This window comes from Neopelma chrysocephalum, unplaced genomic scaffold, assembly GCF_003984885.1.
Source record: "Neopelma chrysocephalum unplaced genomic scaffold, ASM398488v2 Primary Assembly neopelma1_44, whole genome shotgun sequence".
Taxonomy (NCBI): Eukaryota; Metazoa; Chordata; class Aves; order Passeriformes; family Pipridae; genus Neopelma; species Neopelma chrysocephalum.
In genome coordinates this window covers 26,497,453-26,517,263 of record NW_020897703.1, presented here as the reverse complement: position 1 = coordinate 26,517,263, position 19,811 = coordinate 26,497,453, and the positions used below count along the sequence as shown (strand labels likewise).

At 44.4% G+C, this 19,811-nt stretch overlaps 1 protein-coding gene and 1 long non-coding RNA gene across 3 annotated transcripts; one reads left to right on the top strand and one right to left on the bottom strand.

The window, feature by feature from the left end:
* Positions 1–757: 757 nt before the first annotated feature.
* Positions 758–5,617, bottom strand: LOC113965531. The gene is made up of 3 exons (XR_003533556.1): positions 5,396–5,617; positions 3,489–3,561; positions 758–781 (listed from the first exon to the last, which is right to left on the bottom strand). It is a non-coding gene; the product is annotated as an uncharacterized LOC113965531 (long non-coding RNA).
* On the top strand, positions 4,924–14,497 carry LOC113965530 (5-hydroxytryptamine receptor 5B-like). Of its 2 annotated transcripts, none has more exons than XM_027679083.1 (2): positions 4,924–5,984; positions 13,689–14,497. In XM_027679083.1, the coding sequence occupies exons 1-2, from the start codon at positions 5,199–5,201 to the stop codon at positions 14,019–14,021; spliced, it is 1,119 nt and encodes a 372-aa protein (XP_027534884.1). In that variant the 5' UTR covers positions 4,924–5,198; the 3' UTR covers positions 14,022–14,497. The 2 variants fall into 2 exon arrangements, with proteins under 2 accessions (XP_027534884.1, XP_027534885.1); XM_027679084.1 differs by lacking the exon at positions 13,689–14,497 and adding an exon at positions 10,005–13,678.
* Positions 14,498–19,811: the final 5,314 nt, after the last annotated feature.

The window sequence follows — 19,811 nt, the reverse complement described above, 5'->3', positions numbered from 1 at the left end:
TTCTTGGATGCCAATTAAACTAGAGTTCAATGGATGTGAATTCCTAAATAACTTTGAATCTGACACTTTAAATATTAAAATCCACCCATGGAAAGCCCATGTTTAATACACAGTCAAAATAATAATTAGATAAATTCTAGCTCCTCCTCAAGAATTCTATCAGTGGCAGAAGCTACAATAGTCAAGATCAGGCAAATTAGATTTAGTCTCTTATGGTTTATTAGTTGAGGGTTTTTTTAATGTGACCACTCTAACAGGAGAAAAGGATAGTGTCAGCAAAACTAAAAATTCCCTTTTTTATTCATGTGTTGGCCTTAGCAGTACCAGGGCTCATTATCTCATACGTACTCCTGGGCAAACCCAATTCATGCCAGGATACAGATCTTTACTGACTACCCCTTGTGTTTGAAATCTTGTTTTAGTCTCTCACATCCTCATAGGCTACATAAATCTGATATTTGAATGGAATTTCTTCTGTCAAGGATTTGCTGATTATTATTAATGAAATCAATACTAGGTATAATTTATGTGACATCTAGATTCTCTATCACATTTTCAGTCATAAAAGTATGGAACTGACTGTCAAAGGGATTTGGAATTTTGGTTTTCTCTTGAGCTGAAATTTTCTAGATATTTATCAAATTATTTGCAGCATTTATATAACTGAGTTTTCTGAAAAATGCTTTAAAAGGAGGCTGCTTTTCTATTAAAGAGCTAGCAGAGGACAGAGGAGAATGTGATAAAACTGCATCTACTAGAAGCTTTCATAGGACTTTTCAATCTAAAACAAAAATGGAAAATAAGTCAGTTCAGTGTAGTCCCTTTATAATGGTCTAAAAGTAATCTGCCTCTATCTCTAACACATAGAAAACAACTTCTGAGAAATGTAACATTAAATTTTATATATTTGCTATAAAAATACAGCATCACTTTACATAATGAGTCGAAATTCTGTTATCTGAATGAATCATCATCCCCCAAAGCTGTTCCTAAGCAGCATTCTGGTTTTGGAAGTGCTTGGAAACAGGGTGCTGTAACCAAGCTGGCCTGGGCAACTGCTGCCTGGTCAGGACAAACACTTCTTTAGCACAGCTGAGCAAAGGGGAGCTTGGACAGGAATTAGGAGGATGCAGGGAGGGTTAAGCCAAGTTAAGAACTTCCAGACTGACAGAAAAAAAAAGATGGTGACAAGACTGAGTCTGAGGACATTCATTTCAAGAGAGAGGGTTCTGCAGGTGATGTTTGGTAAAGTGATAAGGACAAGGAAATATGTTTTGCAATTCCTCACCTCTGTCACTAGTCCCCTTCTCAGCAATTCCCAGGTACACAGGGAAAAGTGAGAACAGATGCAAAGGAAGATATAAAGTATTTCTCCTCTAAGACTTACAAGCAGATTACTATTTTCCACCCTTTTTTGTTTTGCATCCCTCAGACTTCCCAGCCCACAAAGAACCAAACATCCAGATGGAAAGATGACATTACTTGGTATTCACTGTTAATTCTATCACCCAGCTCCAAGCCCTTAGTCACATATTTGTTTGCTTATTTTAAGAGCAATGAAATGGTTGGTTACATACTGTCATACTCCATTGAAAAAAAAAACCTATGAAGATTCAAACTGTAGTTTCTGAAGTCATTGAAAAGTATCAGTGAATGAAACAAGGGGTTTTCATTTTTTTCATTTCACTTTGACATGGCAGCAGCTTATCATACTGTAATTGTGCATAAAATTAAACTAGGTCCTCCTTTAGTTTCAGTGGAAGAAAAATGTTTTAGTTTTGTTTTTTTTACTTTCTCGGTGGGTTTTTTTTACCTATGTATTTTATTGTGTCATGCAATTTGTATTTGTTTTTCTGCTATTTAGAATAAGTCAATACATGCAAGTCTCCTCATTTTTTTATAATTCCCTCTTCTCTTTTTCAAAGCATACCCTCGTTTTTGAGACATTGAAAAGTGTTGCCATAGCAATCTTTGAGGAGTGCTAAGCCTTTGCAGTCACAGGACAAGACAGCAGTGGGGTAATTATCAAGAAAAAATAAACGCCTTGGAGACTTTATTCAAGCCTCTGTATTATAGGACTGGGTTATTTCAGCCAAGAGGGAGGAAAAAGTGGGAGATTTCAATGCATTCGATGTGTGAAGTGGAATGTAACTCTCAGGATGTGGCACATAATGTACACATAATAAATAGGAGAAGAGGGATGGGGCACACGGCTTCTAGGAAAAGAAGATTTTGAGATCATCTGGGCTGCTTTAATGATGGTCTGCAACAAAAGGGTTGAAAACAGTAATCTGCTTGTAAGTCTAAGAGTAGGAATAGTCTGCAACCCGCCAAGGAAGTACCCCCACACAAGAAAAAGACAACCTCATTTGCTGCAGGAGCAGGAACCAATAGCTCTTATCCTGGCCCATTTGGGCCCCTAAACATTAAACTTTTGCAGTTAGTCTAAGTTTTGCTTGTTTGTATGCAGTCTTTCTTTAATAACCAAGTTAATTCACATTGTGACAAGATCCTTTTAGTCCTTAAGTTCACAGAATTGGACTGACAATTGTTGAAACATTTAGAAGTTAAAAGGCTTTTTTATCTGCTTGTTTCCCTGCCTGCTTTCATGTTTGGCTGCCTTTAAAATGTATGAAGCGTTGTTCAGTAATTCTTTCACTGGCATTTTAGAAGTGGCATTAACTAACAAAGTGAGACACAAATTAGAAAGGAGCAATATAAGGCAAAGCATGCAAAGCTGGTTGTGAAGCAGTCACATGCTGCCTGCCAACCCTGACAAATTTTTAGCAGTGTCTAGCTGTCTCAGGTGCTGCTTTAGGCTTAACTTGCAGCAGTATTATGCAAAGCCTTTTTTTGATAAGCTCTGTCAGATTCTACCCGATGGAAGCTCAAAGCAAAGGAAGCCCATTCAGCACTCAGAAGTCCTTTTCTCCTCATAATAAAAACTGGTAAGTGATGCAGATAGTCTTCTCTTTGCTGCTGGCTTACACTAGAACACGTGTCAGAATTACTGTAGGAAAGAACAGCTGAAATCATGTTTGCATTAAGGGCCTGAAAAAGGATTTATTTGCTTTATTGTTCATCTGCTGAGTGAAGTGGCATCCAAAAGTTAAGCAACAAAACAGCCTGGTTATTCTGACTACAGTCATTGCCCTTCATTTCTGTAATATTTTATCACTGTTCCAGATTCTGAAGTTGGGGACCCCTGAGTAAGACAAGCCGGATTCTGCTTGCTGTGGGTAACACAGTGGTGCTGTGAGAGGTTTGTGTTTTGTCAAATGGTGCTATTTCTTCAGTGAACATGAATGCAAATGCAAATGAAGAACGTTGGTTTGAGGAGCATTCATGTAGACAGGACCATTCTGACCCAGAAAATACTCCTTCTCTACCTCAACAATGAGCAGCCAATCTCCTGCCCCCAAATTCTGCCCCACTACAGTTTGTGATGTAGGTGTGCTGCTATTTGCAAGGAAACAAACTTCACTGACCTTCTTTGGTCTTATTTACGGATGCTCAACTTCTTCAAATCCCTTTGGATATCTCTCAACAGCACCATATGACCTGGTAAGAGAAAAGAGCCTCTGTTTTTCCACCATCTCACATTGAAATAGTCCTGATCACAGACTATGGGGAAACAGAGAGGGTGAAAATACTGGTAGTGGGTTGTAAAGGACTCCAGGAATGAAAGCAGGCTGGTATAAAGGATAACTCCCAAATACCTTAGATATAATGCTTTAAACACACTTTAGATATAACACCCAGGTTGCTATATGATCCTGTCACAGTACTACAACTACACCAAGTTGACTTGATGATCTTAAAGATCTTTTCCAATCTTAATGATTCTGTGATTTACTGAGGATGGTGAGGCACTGGAACAGTTTGCCCAGAGAAGTTGCGGATGCCCAATTCCTAGAACTGTTCAAGGCCAGGTTGGATGGAGCTCAGAGCAACCTGGTCTAATGGAAGGTGCCCCTGCCCATGGCAGGGGTTTGAACGAGATGATCTTTAGGGTCCCTTCCAACCCAAACCATCTGTGATTGTATATTCCATGATTTATTACTCAGGAAGTGACAAATAGAATCATTGCATCTCCTTTATGCTACCACATTGTTAACTTCTATTACAGACTTTAAAAAAGTTTGTGTAATGGGTTTAAAATAATTTCTGAAACATCTTGAGTTTGGGGGTAGTTGGAGTAGGGGGTGTTCTGTCACCTTATAGGGGCTGTGAGGAGAAGGGGGTGTCTTGTCACCGCACAGGCTGTGGGGACACACAGACTTCTCCTGTCTGCTCAGCCCTAGTGAGGCCACACCTGCAGTGCTGTGAGCAGTTCTGGGCTCCTCAGGACAAGACAAGGAGCTACTGGAGAGAGTTCAGCAGAGGCCACAAAGATGATGAGAGGTCTGGAGCATCTCTCTTATGAGAAGAGACTTCAGGAGCTGGGCCTCTTGAGGCTAGAGGAGACTGAGAGGGGATCTCATTAATGCACATAAATATCCCAAAGGCGAGTGCCAAGAGGACAGTGGCAGACTCTGGTGGTGCTCAGCGACAGGACGAGGAGCAACGGCCTTAAACTAAAACACAAGAAGTTTCACCTCAACACGAGGAAGAACTTCTTTACGTTGAGGATGGCAGACCCCTGGAACAGCTGCCAAGGGAGTGCGTGGAGTCTCCCCCTCTGGAGACATTCCAAACCCACCTGGACGCGTTCCTGTGTCCCCTGCTCCAGGTGACCCTGCCTTGGCAGGGGGTTGGACTGCGTGATCTCCAGAGATCCCTTCCAACTCTGACAATTCTGTGATTCTGTGAGGAGAGGGTGTCCGGCCGCCTGGCGGGGATCGCGGGACAAGCCCGGGTGAGCCGCCAACTCTCAGGGAGCGGCCGCCGAGGAGCGGCTCCGCCACCGCCCCCGGGGCGGCCGCTGGGGCGGGGCGGGAGCGGCGGTGCCGCCCTCCCTCCATCCCTCCCCGTGCCGGCTCCTCGCCGCCGTCCCGCGGAGCCTTCCGCCCTCCTGCAGCCGCCCGGGATGGTTGTGAGGAGCGGCGGGCGGGAGCTGCGTGCTGCGCTGGGGCGGCGGCACATGGCGGGCGGGCGCTGAGGGAGGCGCGTCCCGGTGCGGGCTCCCGCCCGCCGGCAGCGGGGCTGAGGACTGTGCCGGCGGCCGGGGAAGGAGGGGTCGAGCCCCGGTCCCGGGCATGGCGGAGACCCTGAGCCCCTGCAGCCCACGGGGCCAGTGCCAGCCCGGCATGGGCGCCAACGCCTCGTCCGCCAACATGGACACCAACGCCTCCTCCTCGGCCGCCCCCGCGCTGATGGGCGGCAGCGCGTGGAGGGGCCGGGAGCCCTTCTCCATCTTCACCGTCCTCATCCTGACCCTGCTGGTGCTCCTGACCGTGGCCACCTTCCTCTGGAACCTGCTGGTGCTGGCGACCATCCTGCGGGTGAAGGCCTTTCACCGGGTGCCCCACAACCTCGTGGCATCCACGGCGGTGTCGGACGCGCTGGTGGCGGCGCTGGTGATGCCGCTGAGCCTGGTGAAGGAGCTTTCGGCCGGGCGGCGGTGGCGGCTGGGCCGGGAGCTGTGCCTCGTGTGGGTCAGCTTCGACGTGCTGTGCTGCACCGCCAGCATTTGGAACGTGACGGCCATCGCCCTGGACCGCTACTGGTCCATCACCCGCCACCTGCAGTACACGCTGCTCACCCGCCGCCGCATCTCCAACGTGATGATCGCGCTCACCTGGGTGCTCTCAGCCGCCATCTCCCTCGCCCCCCTCTTCGGCTGGGGCGAGACCTACAGCCCTGAGCAGGAGCGCTGCCAGGTCAGCCAGGACCCCTCCTACACCATCGTCTCCACCGGCGGGGCTTTCTACCTGCCCCTCTGCGTGGTGCTGTTCGTCTACTGGAAGATCTACAAGGCGTCCAAGTTCCATATGGGGGGCCGCAGGAGGAACGCCGTGGTGCCCCTGCCCGAGGCTGCCCAGGTAAGGGTGGGGATGGGGAGGAGAGCCCGTGCTCTCTCCCCCAGGCACCCGTGATCCTCCTTCTCATCTGCTCCCAGCCGTCACCCCTGCGCTGGTGGTTTCGGCACAGTGAGAAGGCTGCCAGGTGTCCTGGGGGTCCCATGGGAGTTTAACTCTTTTACAGACTGGACACTGTTACAGACTGGACGTGAGCAGTAATTAGCCAGTCAAAAAGCACCACTCTTGGAGAAGAGCTTTGTTCTCATTGTTTCCTTGTGTGCCCTGAGAGTGAGAAACAGGTGCATTTACTGCCAGTCAGGAGAGCCATTTAAGAATATTCTCTTTGTTCTGAATTTGCCATTCTTTGGGGGTTTTTTCCTTTTTATTTCTTTTTACAGTGTTAGTGGGGTAAACAAAGACATAAACAGATCCCTAAGTCCGGTAAGTAAGAGTAAATGCATGCATATTTTATCTACCAACACAGACTTTGTATCAGTATCTCAATACGTATCTCAATACATTTTAATAAGCAAATTATGCACTTCATTGGTGTGCTTGGGCTATTTTTCCTCAGATACTGCTCACTGCATAGTGTTAAAGCAATGAGCAATTAATTGTTTCTGGTTTAAAATAACCTCCTGTCTTAAAAACCATGTCCTTCTTCTTATCCCAGAGATTGTCCATAATCTCGCAGTGCCTTAGTCGTGTGGGAGGTCTCATTCATTTTGGGGACACACCTTGCTGACAGGAAAGCTGTGTCCCTTCAGAAGGGTTGGAGTTGGCTCCTTGTGTCCTGTAAGTCAGGCTCTCTGCACGATGATGCTGTCAACCATGCCATGGCACCAAAGTGCTTGGCAATGCTCTCTATAAATTCTCCTTGCTTTCTGTCACATATTCTTACTCTCACTCCTGCCTGTGGAAAAGATTCTTTATGTTTTTGTGATTTCCTGTTGTACTTGCTAAGTCCAGTCCCTTCCCAATAGCAAAAGATGACCTGTGTGGATGTCAGAGATACCTGAAGAGACATTGAATATTTCTGTTCAATTTGGGCTAACCCTGCAGGGGCTCACTCCTCTAACTTTGAGTCCTGGTAGGAAACACGTTTTTATGGTCTCAAATAGAAGTCTGTATCCCCAGATTCTTGCAAGAGATAACAGCACCGGTAATTATATGTGATTAGACTTGCAAATTTGGATCGTAATGTCTTGGAGATATTTTTAATATATATTGGTTAATTAAGGTGTCTTCTGTGCAAAAACATAAAATGTGTTAGAAAACTTGAGAATGTCCCCTCTAGTGGCATTCTTTTCTTTTTTTCCTACAATCTTCACCCCCTTGTTTGCACCAAATTTCTGTCCAAATTGTTGTAAGTATGAGGAATGTATTGCTTAGAGTTAATGTATAACCTTTCCAAGCACAAAAGCCAGCTGATAGTTTTATGCTGTGTCTTTTACATACACACATACTCACACAGGACTACTTGTTTTGCATCTAAAATTCTGGGAAGCTAAATGAACTGTGGCGTTGCTGCTTGAGCCGATCTAGAGACATGTTGGTATGTCAGTTTTGGCAGAAAAAAGTCTGGCTCCTGCTTGTCATAGTAGTGTCTGCAGAAGTCCCTGTGTGGGCCCAGCATGGGTAGCAGGTGAGTGCTTTTTGCTGATGCAGTGTCTGGGAGCTGGTTCAGGCTGTACTGACAAAAGAGCTCTGTCAGTGTGAGCTGACTCCCCATTTTGGAAGGGTTGCCAGCTGTTTACTCCTCACCTAAAGGAAGGGCTGATGCCCAGGTGTACATGTGCTCATTTAATGAACCCTTGGATCAGGGGAACTGGCATTCAGGAAGCATTTCTTCTCAGTTTTCTTTCTGAGAGACTGAGACTCATTCACTGAGTTTCATCCTGATTTTATTTAAGCTTATAAGCAGGATCCATCACATCCACAGGAAGAGTAGCAATTTCCCAGTGAATTCTGGAGGGGAATCTTCAAACACAAAATGAATGTTCCTTTGGCAAAACCCTTTTCTTTGTTTTAACCTGCAAACACAAGAATAACATTGCCAGGATATGTGGCAAACCTGGTGAGGTGATCCAGCATTGCTTTTCCACATGCAGAGATGATCAAGCTGTCAGCGTCAGGTCTGTCCTTCTCTCTGATGGGGCAAATTCTGTTCCATATCTCTTGGTTTACCCATCAGCTCACTCTAATTTACTGTTTCTTTCTCCCTTAATGCCTCTCCTCCCTCTGCTTTCTTTCATCCCTTCCATCTCTGAGAATGCTCACCTGTCATGCTCTCCCTGGCAACGTTTTCCTTCTGTCACCCTTACTCTGGATGTGGATTGCCCTCTGCATGTATGTCAGTTCTCACTTCAGGTGCCCTGCACTACCCGAGGAACATTAGAGGGGTTTTTGGCAGAAGATGCCAAAGGCTGGAAGTGCTTCCCAGTCTGGAGGTGAGCAGTAACAGCAGCAGTAACAGCAGCAGTAACAGCAGCAGTAACAGATCCCTGCTGGGAGAGACGTCAGTGTTGCACTCAGGAATTAGCTGTCAGGTAGCACTGGATTGGAACTGTGCCTCATGGCTGAGGTATAACCAACTGGTTAATTCTGGCAAGTTTAAGGAGGAAAAGGTTTGAGTTCATAGTGCTGATGGGCCAGTAGGGATGCCTTGAAAAAACAGTTGCACCAAGTAGAACAGTGATGGTGAGATAGATATGTATATATATATATATATATCTATGTGTGGGTGTGTATGTATATGTATATTTATAGTTACCAAGTAACTATTTTAAGTAACTTTTTGGTTAAAATCGTACTTGTGTTTTTGAAAAATGCTTTTTAAAACCTTCAAAAAATCCAGGTGAGGGATATGGACATGAAACATCTGGGGTGCTTCTAATTTTAATGAGAACTTGTTTCTTGCCTTCCCTTGAAACAAAAAAAAATTGCAGAACTGGGATCCTAAATTAAGCTGGGGCTCTTATAATTGTTTGTTTGCTAGTTATGAAACTCCTTAAAAAGTGAATTCTGCAGGCAATACTGATGTGGGTGATCCTCGTAAAAAACCTAGTGACATACCATCACTGACAGAGAGCTATGCTCTGTCACACCTTCTTGACAACAGGTAATAATTTTCTCTCTAAAGAGTCCAGTTGAAATAAATGAAACTGCTTGAAAAGCAGCAGGTACTGCTGGATAATGCCCTTTTAAATCAATGAAGTCCCTTGTAGCATAGGCTTTGCCCAGGAAAACCATGGATGACAGAGTCTGAATGTCTGGATTACTTACAAGTAGCAATTGCAGAGTCAGGGTTAAATTTCTATGTGAGGAGTTAAAAATAAAGTTCCATTGATGGTTGGGCGTTTTTAGTTGTTGTTTTGTTTTGTTTTTTTCCTTTTTCCCTCTTGAAGTACTTGTATAAAAAATGAGGCATGATCCAAACCTTACTGTTCTGTGAGAGTCCTTCCCACTTTACACAGTATGAGGCCCAGAGCTCCAGCAGTGCAATGTTATTCTTCACCTTGGCCCCCTCCAACTCACAATGTGGGAGAGAAAACAGATTTTCCTTCTCTGAAGGGGTCACAGGCCTTCCATTTCTTATTTCTGCTTCTGACTGTACAAGTAGAAAAGATGGGTCAGGAAATGAAGTTCAATTGTCTGGAAGAGTGGCAGCAAATGTCAGATAGAAGCAAGGTGAGGCAGGAAGCAAAGTGGAGTAGCTAGTGGTTTCCTGGCAGAAATACAGTTATTGCTCCTTGCAGCAAAAGAAAATCCTGTGAGAGAAAGCAAGTGTTTTTCTCCCTATCAAATGAACTGTTTGTCCTGTTGGTGGAGCATCCAAGAAAGTGTAGATGTTCCTATCTTTTGATCCTTTGCTGTGCATTTCAATTTCTTGTGTTTTGTTCGAAGAGCAAGAAGTGCCAAAGCTGCACTGAGGTAATAATGACCTTTGCTGAATTACACTGTAATAGGCAAAACTCTGAATTTGTGGTAGTAAGCCAGATTTGATTGAGGTTTTTCTTTACTGTTGTTTTGTTATTGCAGACCCTGGAGGTGCAGGACAAACACACAGATTACCTGCCACGAAGGACCAGTAATAGCAATCATTAAAGCTATAAGGAACATTTTAAATCAAGGGATTTTGTCAGAAGCTCCTTGGTAACATGTTTTCTATGACACTGCTAGGAACATAGGAATTGGGAACATACAGTTCTTGGAGCATGTAGCCATTTAGTAGTAGTGATTCACTGGGTACAGACAAACAAGTGAAGGGGCATTGAACTATAACTGCTGATCAATGTACAGAAGAATAAATTCTGAAACTAAAACCAAACTTCTTTGTGTCTGTAGAAGAATCTGTATTTGAGATCTCATTTCCTTCATTTAGTCCATTATTCTCCCTGGAAAGCAATCATCTCTGCATTTCTCAGAGCCTGTTGTCCTGGAAATAACAGATTTCATGAATGCAGAACCTAATTCTGGCCTCAGAGTAGCAGTCCCTTCATACCACCTATTTCCCCACTGCTCCTTACTCGTAGATCCTGGAGCAGTGCCTGGGCAGATGGAAGGAAGTCTGTGCCCAAGGCATAGTGTGCTGCTGAACACTGAGTGAGAACAGTGTTCAACACTGCAGAGATGTTCCCAGATGAGAGGTGTCCCTGCTATAACCCAAGCTTTAATTTACAGGCTCTCACCACCTTTTCCACTGTCACAACCTGCTCATCAGCAGGCCTAAAACGAGTTTGTCCCTCATTTCACGTGGTGCAGGGATAATGGTCAGGTATTGTGGCTTATGTTAGAAATTGGAGTCATGCAAAGCCTCCAGGATTGGCACTGAGAACTGCAGATGTGGTATAGCCAGAGCTGTGTTTAGTTCAAGTAAATCACAACTGGCAGGGCTGGGAAGCAACCACATAATCTTTTGACCTGTGTTCTTGTTCAGACAAAGCCAAATTGAAGTGGATTACCCTATGCCTGCATAAGGGAGGGAATCCTTCAGCACGGCTCCCCTGCCAGCACTGTGCACCCCAACAGGGCTTGCCTGCAGCAGGCTAATTTACCTTCCATGGACTTTGCGTGGGTTGCCTTATAGAAAATGTCTGTAACAACATGATCTTGGGGGCTGATAGCAGAAGCAAAGATAATCTTACACCAACCAGGCCAGTGAGATGAGTCAGGTCTGCAGCAAATCATATAGAGAGCAATAAAAATAAAATTAAAAAAAAAATAAAAAAATGAAGTGATAATGAAAGGTTGGACTTCCCCAGCTTTGCTCTCTGCACTGATACATATTTTCTGATGTGAATGGCACTTCTGATTAAGTCTGTGTTTAACCTTAAAAGCCTATTGGGCTCATTCCCTGAGGAATGAGCCCCCACAGGAGAGATGAGGTGCTGGAGTTCCTGTGGGAGGTGTGGATGGTGACCGGGCAGGGAGGGAGCACTGGTGCCTTTCCAGGGCTTTGAGCACAGGAGTGCTGAGCACGGGGCCTTGCTAGAAACCCTCTGTAAATTTGGGCCCCTTTGCGGTGGTAGAAGCCAGGAGCACCTTGGCCAGGTCTGCCAAGTGCAGCGTTCCTGCCAGAGGCTGGCCCTTGGAGCAGTGCCCTGTGCTGGGAATACCTGGGAGGCAGGTGGGGTGGAGGCTTCTACACAGCTCCCAGCTTGTCTGTTGAAGGCATAGACTGAAAGACCTCGCTGAGCAAGAATACTAGTTAACCTTTTCAAGAACATTTTGTGTATCCTTTTCAAAGGATTTCTTATGGAGAATTGAAGCAAAATATCTCCAATCTGCCACACTGTTACTTAATGGAAGGTTCCATGAGAGATGCCATTATTTTTCTTAAAGGACCTGACTACTATTTTCTCTGTTATTATTATTATTACTGTTAATACAACATTATTCAGAAGTCTCAGGCAAAACTAGTCAAAAAACAAATGAAAAAAGAGCTGTGACAACAGAGAAAGTAGAAATTACTTAGGAAGATAACTACTGTCCTGTAATTTATAAAACATATCATGATCTATTTTCACTTGCTGTTTAGTATTCAGAGGCTGGATCGAACAACCAGTGAAGTTTGTAAAAGCTCCTTTGACTTCAGTAGGAACTTGACCAGGCAGTAAATGCTGGCTTCATTAGGGAAAACACCTGAGGACTGTGATATTTTCTATCAAAATAAATAAATTTTTTCTTAAGATACGTAATTAAGTGATGAAAGGGCTGCTGCTACTAAATTCTGCAATTGAGTCATAAGCCTTTTAAAACCTGAAGTAGCAAAAAGGCTCTGATTTGATGATGGCACACTGCAAGCTCTATCTTTTGAGCAAGAATTGAAGGTTAAGCATAGTACCAAACTGTGCCCAATGCTAGTGATGAAGTCCTTTGTATGGCTCTTCCCAAGAGGCACACTTATGTAACTATTCCTCAGGGCTGAGACATAATCTTTCAGGGTTGCTTGTCACAAATTTGTCCTCGTGTCATACATTCATCCCCTTTTGCAGAGTGTGATTAAGGATGTGCAGAGCAAGTCCTGCAGACAAATGGTGTGATCCTTGCTACATGAGAGGTGTCCCATTTTAATTGTCAGAACAGATGTGATTTTCATTTTCCTCCATTATTTGCCTACGCCCATAATCTGCTGCTCTTACATTCTGCAGCCATGTCTCGTGTCTGGGGGTGCAGACAGGGATATCCATCTTGAAGAGTGATTGTTTAGCCATTGCCAGTGCTTCCCTCTCTGGGTTGCCATGCTCATATTAAGTAGAGGCCCTCCATCTGTTATAAAGCTTGCGCAAAGGTGGCACATGCACGTGGAATACGTAGCTAATTTAACAAGAAGCCACCTTTGGAGTGGTGTCGAAGTCTTGCAGTGCCTGTGGATTATCACTTAGGCAAATTTTAGAGCCTCAGGTCACATCCTTAAACTGTTTCTTTTATGGCACTGTCCTCATAACTGTAGTGCCTAGAAAAACTTTAATATTGCAGATACTTTAATCTTCAGATTAAAATCACAGGAGAGTGTCTTTTTCTGGTTAGACTCTAAGCACATTAATAACTCGTGCCCAGAACCTGTTTGCCACATCTCACTGCACAGATGACTCTCCCATAGACAGACAAGCAGACAAGAAGTGGTGTCGGCAACCTGGAGTAGCTGAAATGTACTCCTCTCTTGTGGAACTTCTGCTGAAGCCAGTTTGAAGTGCAGGCCAGCTGAAATGGTGTTTTTCTCGCAGTGGAGTATTTTTTGAGAGAATACAGAATCACAGAATGGTTGGGGTTGGAATGGACCTCTGGAGATCATGTAGCCCAACCCTTCTGCTACAGCAGTTCATCTAGAGCAGGTCTAAAGGACCCTGAAGGTCATGTACAGCATGAGTCTAGTGTAGGGATAGGCAGAAGGTGCATGCCTTTGTTAGCCTGCCTTAACAACCTGATTTCCCACTAGGTATCAAGGCATCCAATAAAATGAACTGAAAAAGAATCCCACAACACACATGGCATCAGTTACTTTTTATTTAGCTTCATTTGTCAGTCACACTTGGCAGCTTTTCCAACGTAATGAGAAGTCTGGTAACTTTGGCACTCAGGGGCATTTTCTTTCTTTTAACATGGAAGGAATGAAGTTGAGGCCTTTTGTGGTAGGTGCACAGATGTTGTGCTGTCACTTAGAAATAATACTTCACTCAAAAAACTGTCTTGGTAAGAAACCATGTTTGCTTTTGTTTTGAGGTGAAGGAAGCTTCGCATGAACCACAGATGGTGTTTACAGCTCGTCGTGCAGCTATCACTTTCCAGACAGATGGAGAAACATGGAGAGAACAGAAAGAGAAAAAGGCAGCTCTGATGGTTGGCATCTTAATTGGAGTTTTTGTACTGTGCTGGATCCCTTTCTTCATCACAGAATTAATAAGTCCCCTCTGTTCCTGCAACATCCCACCCGTCTGGAAAAGCATCTTCCTTTGGCTTGGCTACTCAAATTCTTTCTTTAATCCTCTAATTTATACAGCATTTAACAAAAATTACAACAATGCCTTCAAGAACCTTTTTGTAAAGCAGAGATAAAAGGGGACACGGAGGAGAAAATAATTTCTGTGTTGGGTAATATAGAGATTTCTTGAGGGAAACATGCCTGGGATATGTACAGGTTTCATGCACAAGAGCTACTCAAGGGGATTCAGGAACAATGAGAAAGAAGACGGAAGATGTTTGGATATAAACCGACAGTTTACAGTTCCCCCTTGGAAATACATATGTGCTGCTCCAGGGTTTGGCAGAGAAGATGGAAGCAGTGAATACCTCCCGTCTGCTCTTGGAATCAACATGTGCTGAGGTCTAAAGCGAAGCACTGTGTGTGTCTGATACCATGACTGTCAAACCCAACACATCTGATCTCATCCATCCTGGAGCTCTCTCATCATTAGCAAAAGCAACAGTGGGAGCTGCTAATTGAGCAATACCAAAATGTTTGTGACAGGGGCAGGATGCTGCTTCATTTCTGAGATTTATTTGGAAGGGAATAAACATGATGTATTCAATCAGTCGTTGAGTTGATGTGAAATTAAAATGGATGATTAAGCAGCTCAGAAACATGCCCTGATATGATTGAGGGGCTGTGTGTGCTCTAGTAAGCAGTGCTTGATGGGCAGGCTTGGTGAAACATGGCTTGGCTGTGTCCCCTGGAGTCCCCTCGGAGTGAAATTTTAGAGCCAAATGTAAAATTATTCAGAGCTCCCAAGGACGTGCTCTCCTTGCACAGGAGGCGGATCTAGCCTGGAGTTTTCACCTGTGTTGCACCCTTACTCTGCAGGGCTCAGGCTCTCCCTCTTTTATGAAACCCAGGTGAGCTCAAGATAGACCCCCAATACCTCCAAGTGAACGGGGACTGGATGCATTATTGTTTCATGCTACCATATAACTGAGTGTGTCTGTTACAAACACCAAACGTGCTGTTCAGTCACCAGGTTTGCTGGCAGCAGCTTGTGGCTGCTTGGCAGTGGTAGGTGTGTGTCTGCACCGTGTCTTGCACCACAAGTCTGCTCATCACCCTCCCTGAGTGAAGTCCACAATTTGTCAGCTTGCATCAACTACCTCCTGCTATAAGAAAGGTGTTGATGCCATCAGGTGTGACTCCCCAGACCCCGAAGTGACCCAAAACCAAGCCTTAAATTGTTATTCCAAGGTCCAACAAACACTCTTGTCCACCAATATATACATAAATAAATGAAGTATTTCCTTGCATACTGCAAAATCTATCTCACTCCATATTGTTCCTCTAGTGGGTTTCACTTCCTCCCCTGCCCCGAGGGGGAGAGCTGAGAGCATCTCTGAGTATTTCTTGCATGGCAGCTTTTTACTGACGCAGAGTGCCGGCACCCTCTTCCTTCTCCTCCTAAAGCTTCCTTAGGTACTGTAAGGGCAAGTCATCATAGCTCTTATGGAGCTAGGCAACATCACAGCTCCTTCAGAAGCTGAGGTTTAACCTTTCATACTGCCCTTCTCTGCCAGTCTTGTATTTTCTGCTGCTTAAGCAACCCTTTGGTTCAAAGCATACCCTCAGGCAAACACAAACTGCACAGGGTGACTAAAAGCCAGAATTTCAGCTTCAGCAACCTGCACCACTGGCATCTTCATCTCACTGCAGCACATCACACTCAGCCTCATCTCTGATAGGTACTGACCCAATGGGCATCGACACCGGTGCTGAGCATGAAGCTCCTACCAAAGCCTTGGTATCCTGGCAGTCTCTCCAGGCAATGGCAGCTGGTGTATTTCCATAGCCAGGGACTGACGTCCTGGGCAGCCACGTCAGTGAGGTATTATCGAGTAGCTCATGTGTTCTGAAAAATAAAACAATGATGCAGCCTTTACTTCCTTAAATTTAAAGCAGAGTCAAACTTTAAAGAGTTAACTTTAAAGGTAATCTAGTGCATCTTAAAGTGATTCATGTACCTGGTGATGTCAGATTGAATTTAGTGTCAGGCATACTGGCAACTTAGACCCAGGCATGTTCCTGCTCCTTTCCAAACAAGTGATTTAAATAAATGCCATCAAAGCTCATGTTCCTCCAGCTCCTGAAGTGAGCCTGGCTGTATCTCAGGAGCACAGTGTGTGGTGAGGTCAGGCACTGCTGTACTTCACAGCTGCAGTGCTGCGACAGTCCAGTGTGACCTGCTGTGCCTGTAGCCACAGCCACCTGTGTGTCTTGTGCTCCTGCAGATAGTGCTTCTCGTCTCAATTTCAGTGGAAATTCAGAAATTTTAATAACCTAGAATTTCAGAGTTGTTACATAGTGGCTCAGACTTAAATGCCAATTTAAATAAGTTTCCCTTGTGACTCTCAACTTGCCTGCATATGGAATAGCTACCATTTAAACTGCTGTTTGGAGGCTTAATTAAACCAGAAGGAAGACACATGTGTAAGAGACTGAAAGTTACTAAAACCCACAGGCCTCATTCAGAACCATTCACAAATTTTTCAAGTCAATTGAATTTTTCATATGAAAGAAAAACTTTAAAATCCAAACAGATGACATGGAAGGAAGAAATGAAGAGGTCATCTTGAGCTGGTGTTGAAAACCATACAAATCTCTTGAAGTTTCTCATAATTGCACTTTTGCCAAATTTTAGTGCCTGGTAAGACAAGCCATTACTATCACAGAAATCCAATGCCAACCCTGCTGCACTGAAGTTAAGGCCCATCGCAGTGTGTGGCTGCAGCAGCAGCAGTGATACTCACGTTCCAACTGTCCGTGCCAGCTGACCGGAGTACACCCAGCTCCAGTTATGGCACAGGAGCCCTTCCAAGAAACAACAGGTTGTGAAGGTACATTTTACCATGGCTTGGCAGCTGGAACTTGGGAGAACACCACAGAGCTGTGAGGTCACTGCAGGTCAGTGCAGCTGCACAGCTGCACAAGTATTTGCTGCAGACAGAGATGCAGCAGGGTGCCCTCAGCGAGCGGCAGAGCTGGGAGCAGGGCACTGACGCAGCACAACACAGCTCTCCGCCTCCTCAAGGATGAATTTAGCTTCCTTAGGAGGCGAGTCCGAGCCTCTGCAATTTTGCTGTGAGAAGTTCTGAAGATAACGAGCTGGTGCTCTGCCCACCCAGGCATCTGTGACAGCAGTGAGCGGTACAGTGACAGCAACCAGCCGGCTTTGAATGCACCCAGAGGCGCCGAGGAGCAAGCGGGGCTTTCACTTCATTACAGTGGCTTTAGAAAGCTCTGAACAAAATCGACTTCCCACACTGGTTCTAAATGCAGACTGCATTTAGGAGAGCAGCAACACATGTTCAGGGTTTAAAATCCTGGGGTTTTAATGGCATGGAATCTGAGCTTAGTGTAGGGCAAAGAAATACATTATCTGGAGGTACGGCCTAACCTGCTGGGTGCTGCTTCCCACCCAAAGTCAGAAAAGGTGTTCCCATCCCCTGGCCTCCTGCACAGCAGGCCCGGAGCTTTACCCTCCCATTTGTGTACCAAACCCAGTGACCTGGTACAACAGGAGACTAACTGTTGGATAGTCATCAACCCCGATTAAAAAAATTTGGAACTGTGGATAATGTTCTACATCCCTTGGTACTTTTATTTCTGCGATTAATTACTCTCATTATTAAATCTTGCAACTTTATTTTAATTGAAAAAAAGACTAAAATCAAGCATGCAAAGGATTCCTCTTTCTGGAACTTAAGCATTAGGGTTTAGATCTGACATTATTGCTGTGCAGTTATCCTTGGCTTCAGGATGGACCAAAGAAAATATTGAAAATACAACTCCCATATGAACTAAGATAAATGACACAGTATCTTGACTATCCAAATAGAAAAAAAAAGGCAGTTATTATAAAGGAGCATCATTTTGCAGAGCTTAGACATATGGTAATTTATTTCCCCAAATAGAAGCTGCCAATTTGGAGTACAGCAATCATCTCTGCTTGCACACAGTGGACTACTAGTTTTAAACTTTATTTCCTGACACTGAATGTGCTCCTAGAAAACCCCACTGGAGCCTATTGCTCAGCAGAAGGGCATTGCTGCCTCCTGCAGCAAGGCTCTGAGAACCCTGCAGCAGCTGTATTGAAATGAAGGCCTAAGTTTGTTGTGCTGTTGGAGTCCAGACTGTGCAGAAATGAAAAGGCTTTGGAACATGAACGTGAATAGAAAATGCTAATAACCCTCTATGCTCCTGTCTCCAGGAAACCTACATGCATGCTCCAGCCTCCACAATGGAAGCTCTTCAGTAATTCATTGCTGTACCCAGGAGTTGCTGATCTTCCAGCCATTCTCCAGCCTCTGCTCCAGAGTTCACACCAGCTGCAGCCAGGGCTGTGCAGGCACTGCACGAATAAACAGGCTGGAGTTCATACATTTTTAAGATAACAGACTATCCTCAGAGTATGTCACCCACCACCCAACGAGCAGGATTTGTGTATGGCCCTGTCATGTGTCCTACTTACAAGCCCAATTTAGCAAAGCTGCTCTAAGGGGGTGGGTGCCCCAGCCAAGCACAGCTCTCCAGCTGCCTGTTTTCCATGAGTGCCAGCAGCTACACGGAGGGGGACACAGAAGTCACACCCTTTCTCTCATGCAAGTAATTTTATGTTTCTAAAGAACTTTCAGCAAAGTCTATGGCCTGTGTGGCTGGGTGTGCCCATAGTGCCTCTGGAGAGTAAAGAGTGCAGTGTGCCAATTTGCCACAGAGCAGAATGGTGTCATACATTTCCTCGCCATCAAACACTGGTTGACTGAGGAACCTACACACTAAGGTCACGCTTCAATAAGCGGATTTTGTCATAAAATAAAGAGGAACAAGGGAAGAACCCTTATAGAAAATATTGGTTACATTTAAACTTGCCTTCAGAGATTTTCTTTATTGACATGAGAGGTGACTTGGTACAGTATTCCATTCCTTGTGATATACTGTAACAAAAAGATTGTCTGGATTTTGTCAAGTGTGTGTCACTGATTCCACTCTGAAAAGATGCTTTACAAGTGCACTTGAAGAACTGCATTTAAAGAGAGCTGTCACCATCTAAGGTAAGTGTATGCCTGAAGTTCAGAGACTGTCTCAGCTTCTGAAATAAAGGGCAGACTGACTTTCCAGCAGTTTATTCATCAGTATATCAAACTAATATTTATTGAAATGCAAATTAAAGCTCTGAACTGGCTCTAGCAAATAAAAAAAAAAAGGAAGTTTTGCTGCAAGTCCTGTAAATGTTACTTTACAAGCCTGGTAACACGAAATGAATTCAGGGCAAAACCTTCCTCTTTAAACAAAGAAATTCTGAGAAACTCTTACTCCTCCCTTGAAACCAGCTGAGATGGAGAATTAAGACAGATTCTCCTTGTTATTTGTTCCTCCCCTGGTATCAGAGGAAATGGCACTCAACACATACAGCCTGTACCAGAAGGCAAGGATCTATCCTCTTCATACCTCTCCAGCCTTTTTCTTCTCATTTTCACAGGGGTCTTAAGGCAAAGATAAGTGTCCAGGTCACTGTGTTTGTAGCAGGTAAGCATAAAATTTAACCTTATACTGAACATATAATCACATCATTTATTCTACATCCAAGTTCATTACTTATCCTACCTAGGAAATTTTGCTTGATGGCTAAAGCAATTTTGATGAAAATGGTAAACCCCAAATTGAAACGTCCACTCAAGTTCTTTTTTTGAGAATTCCACAGTACACAAATACAGCACAGCTTCAATTCTCAAACAGGTTTTCTTGTTGCCAAAGATGAATTATTTGATTTACAAACTAGAAAGAGCATTACAGTTTTTATAGAGGGCAAAGTTTGTAGATAAGAAATAACATCATCTAGTATCAAAGCTGACTACAAAGTCTGCAAG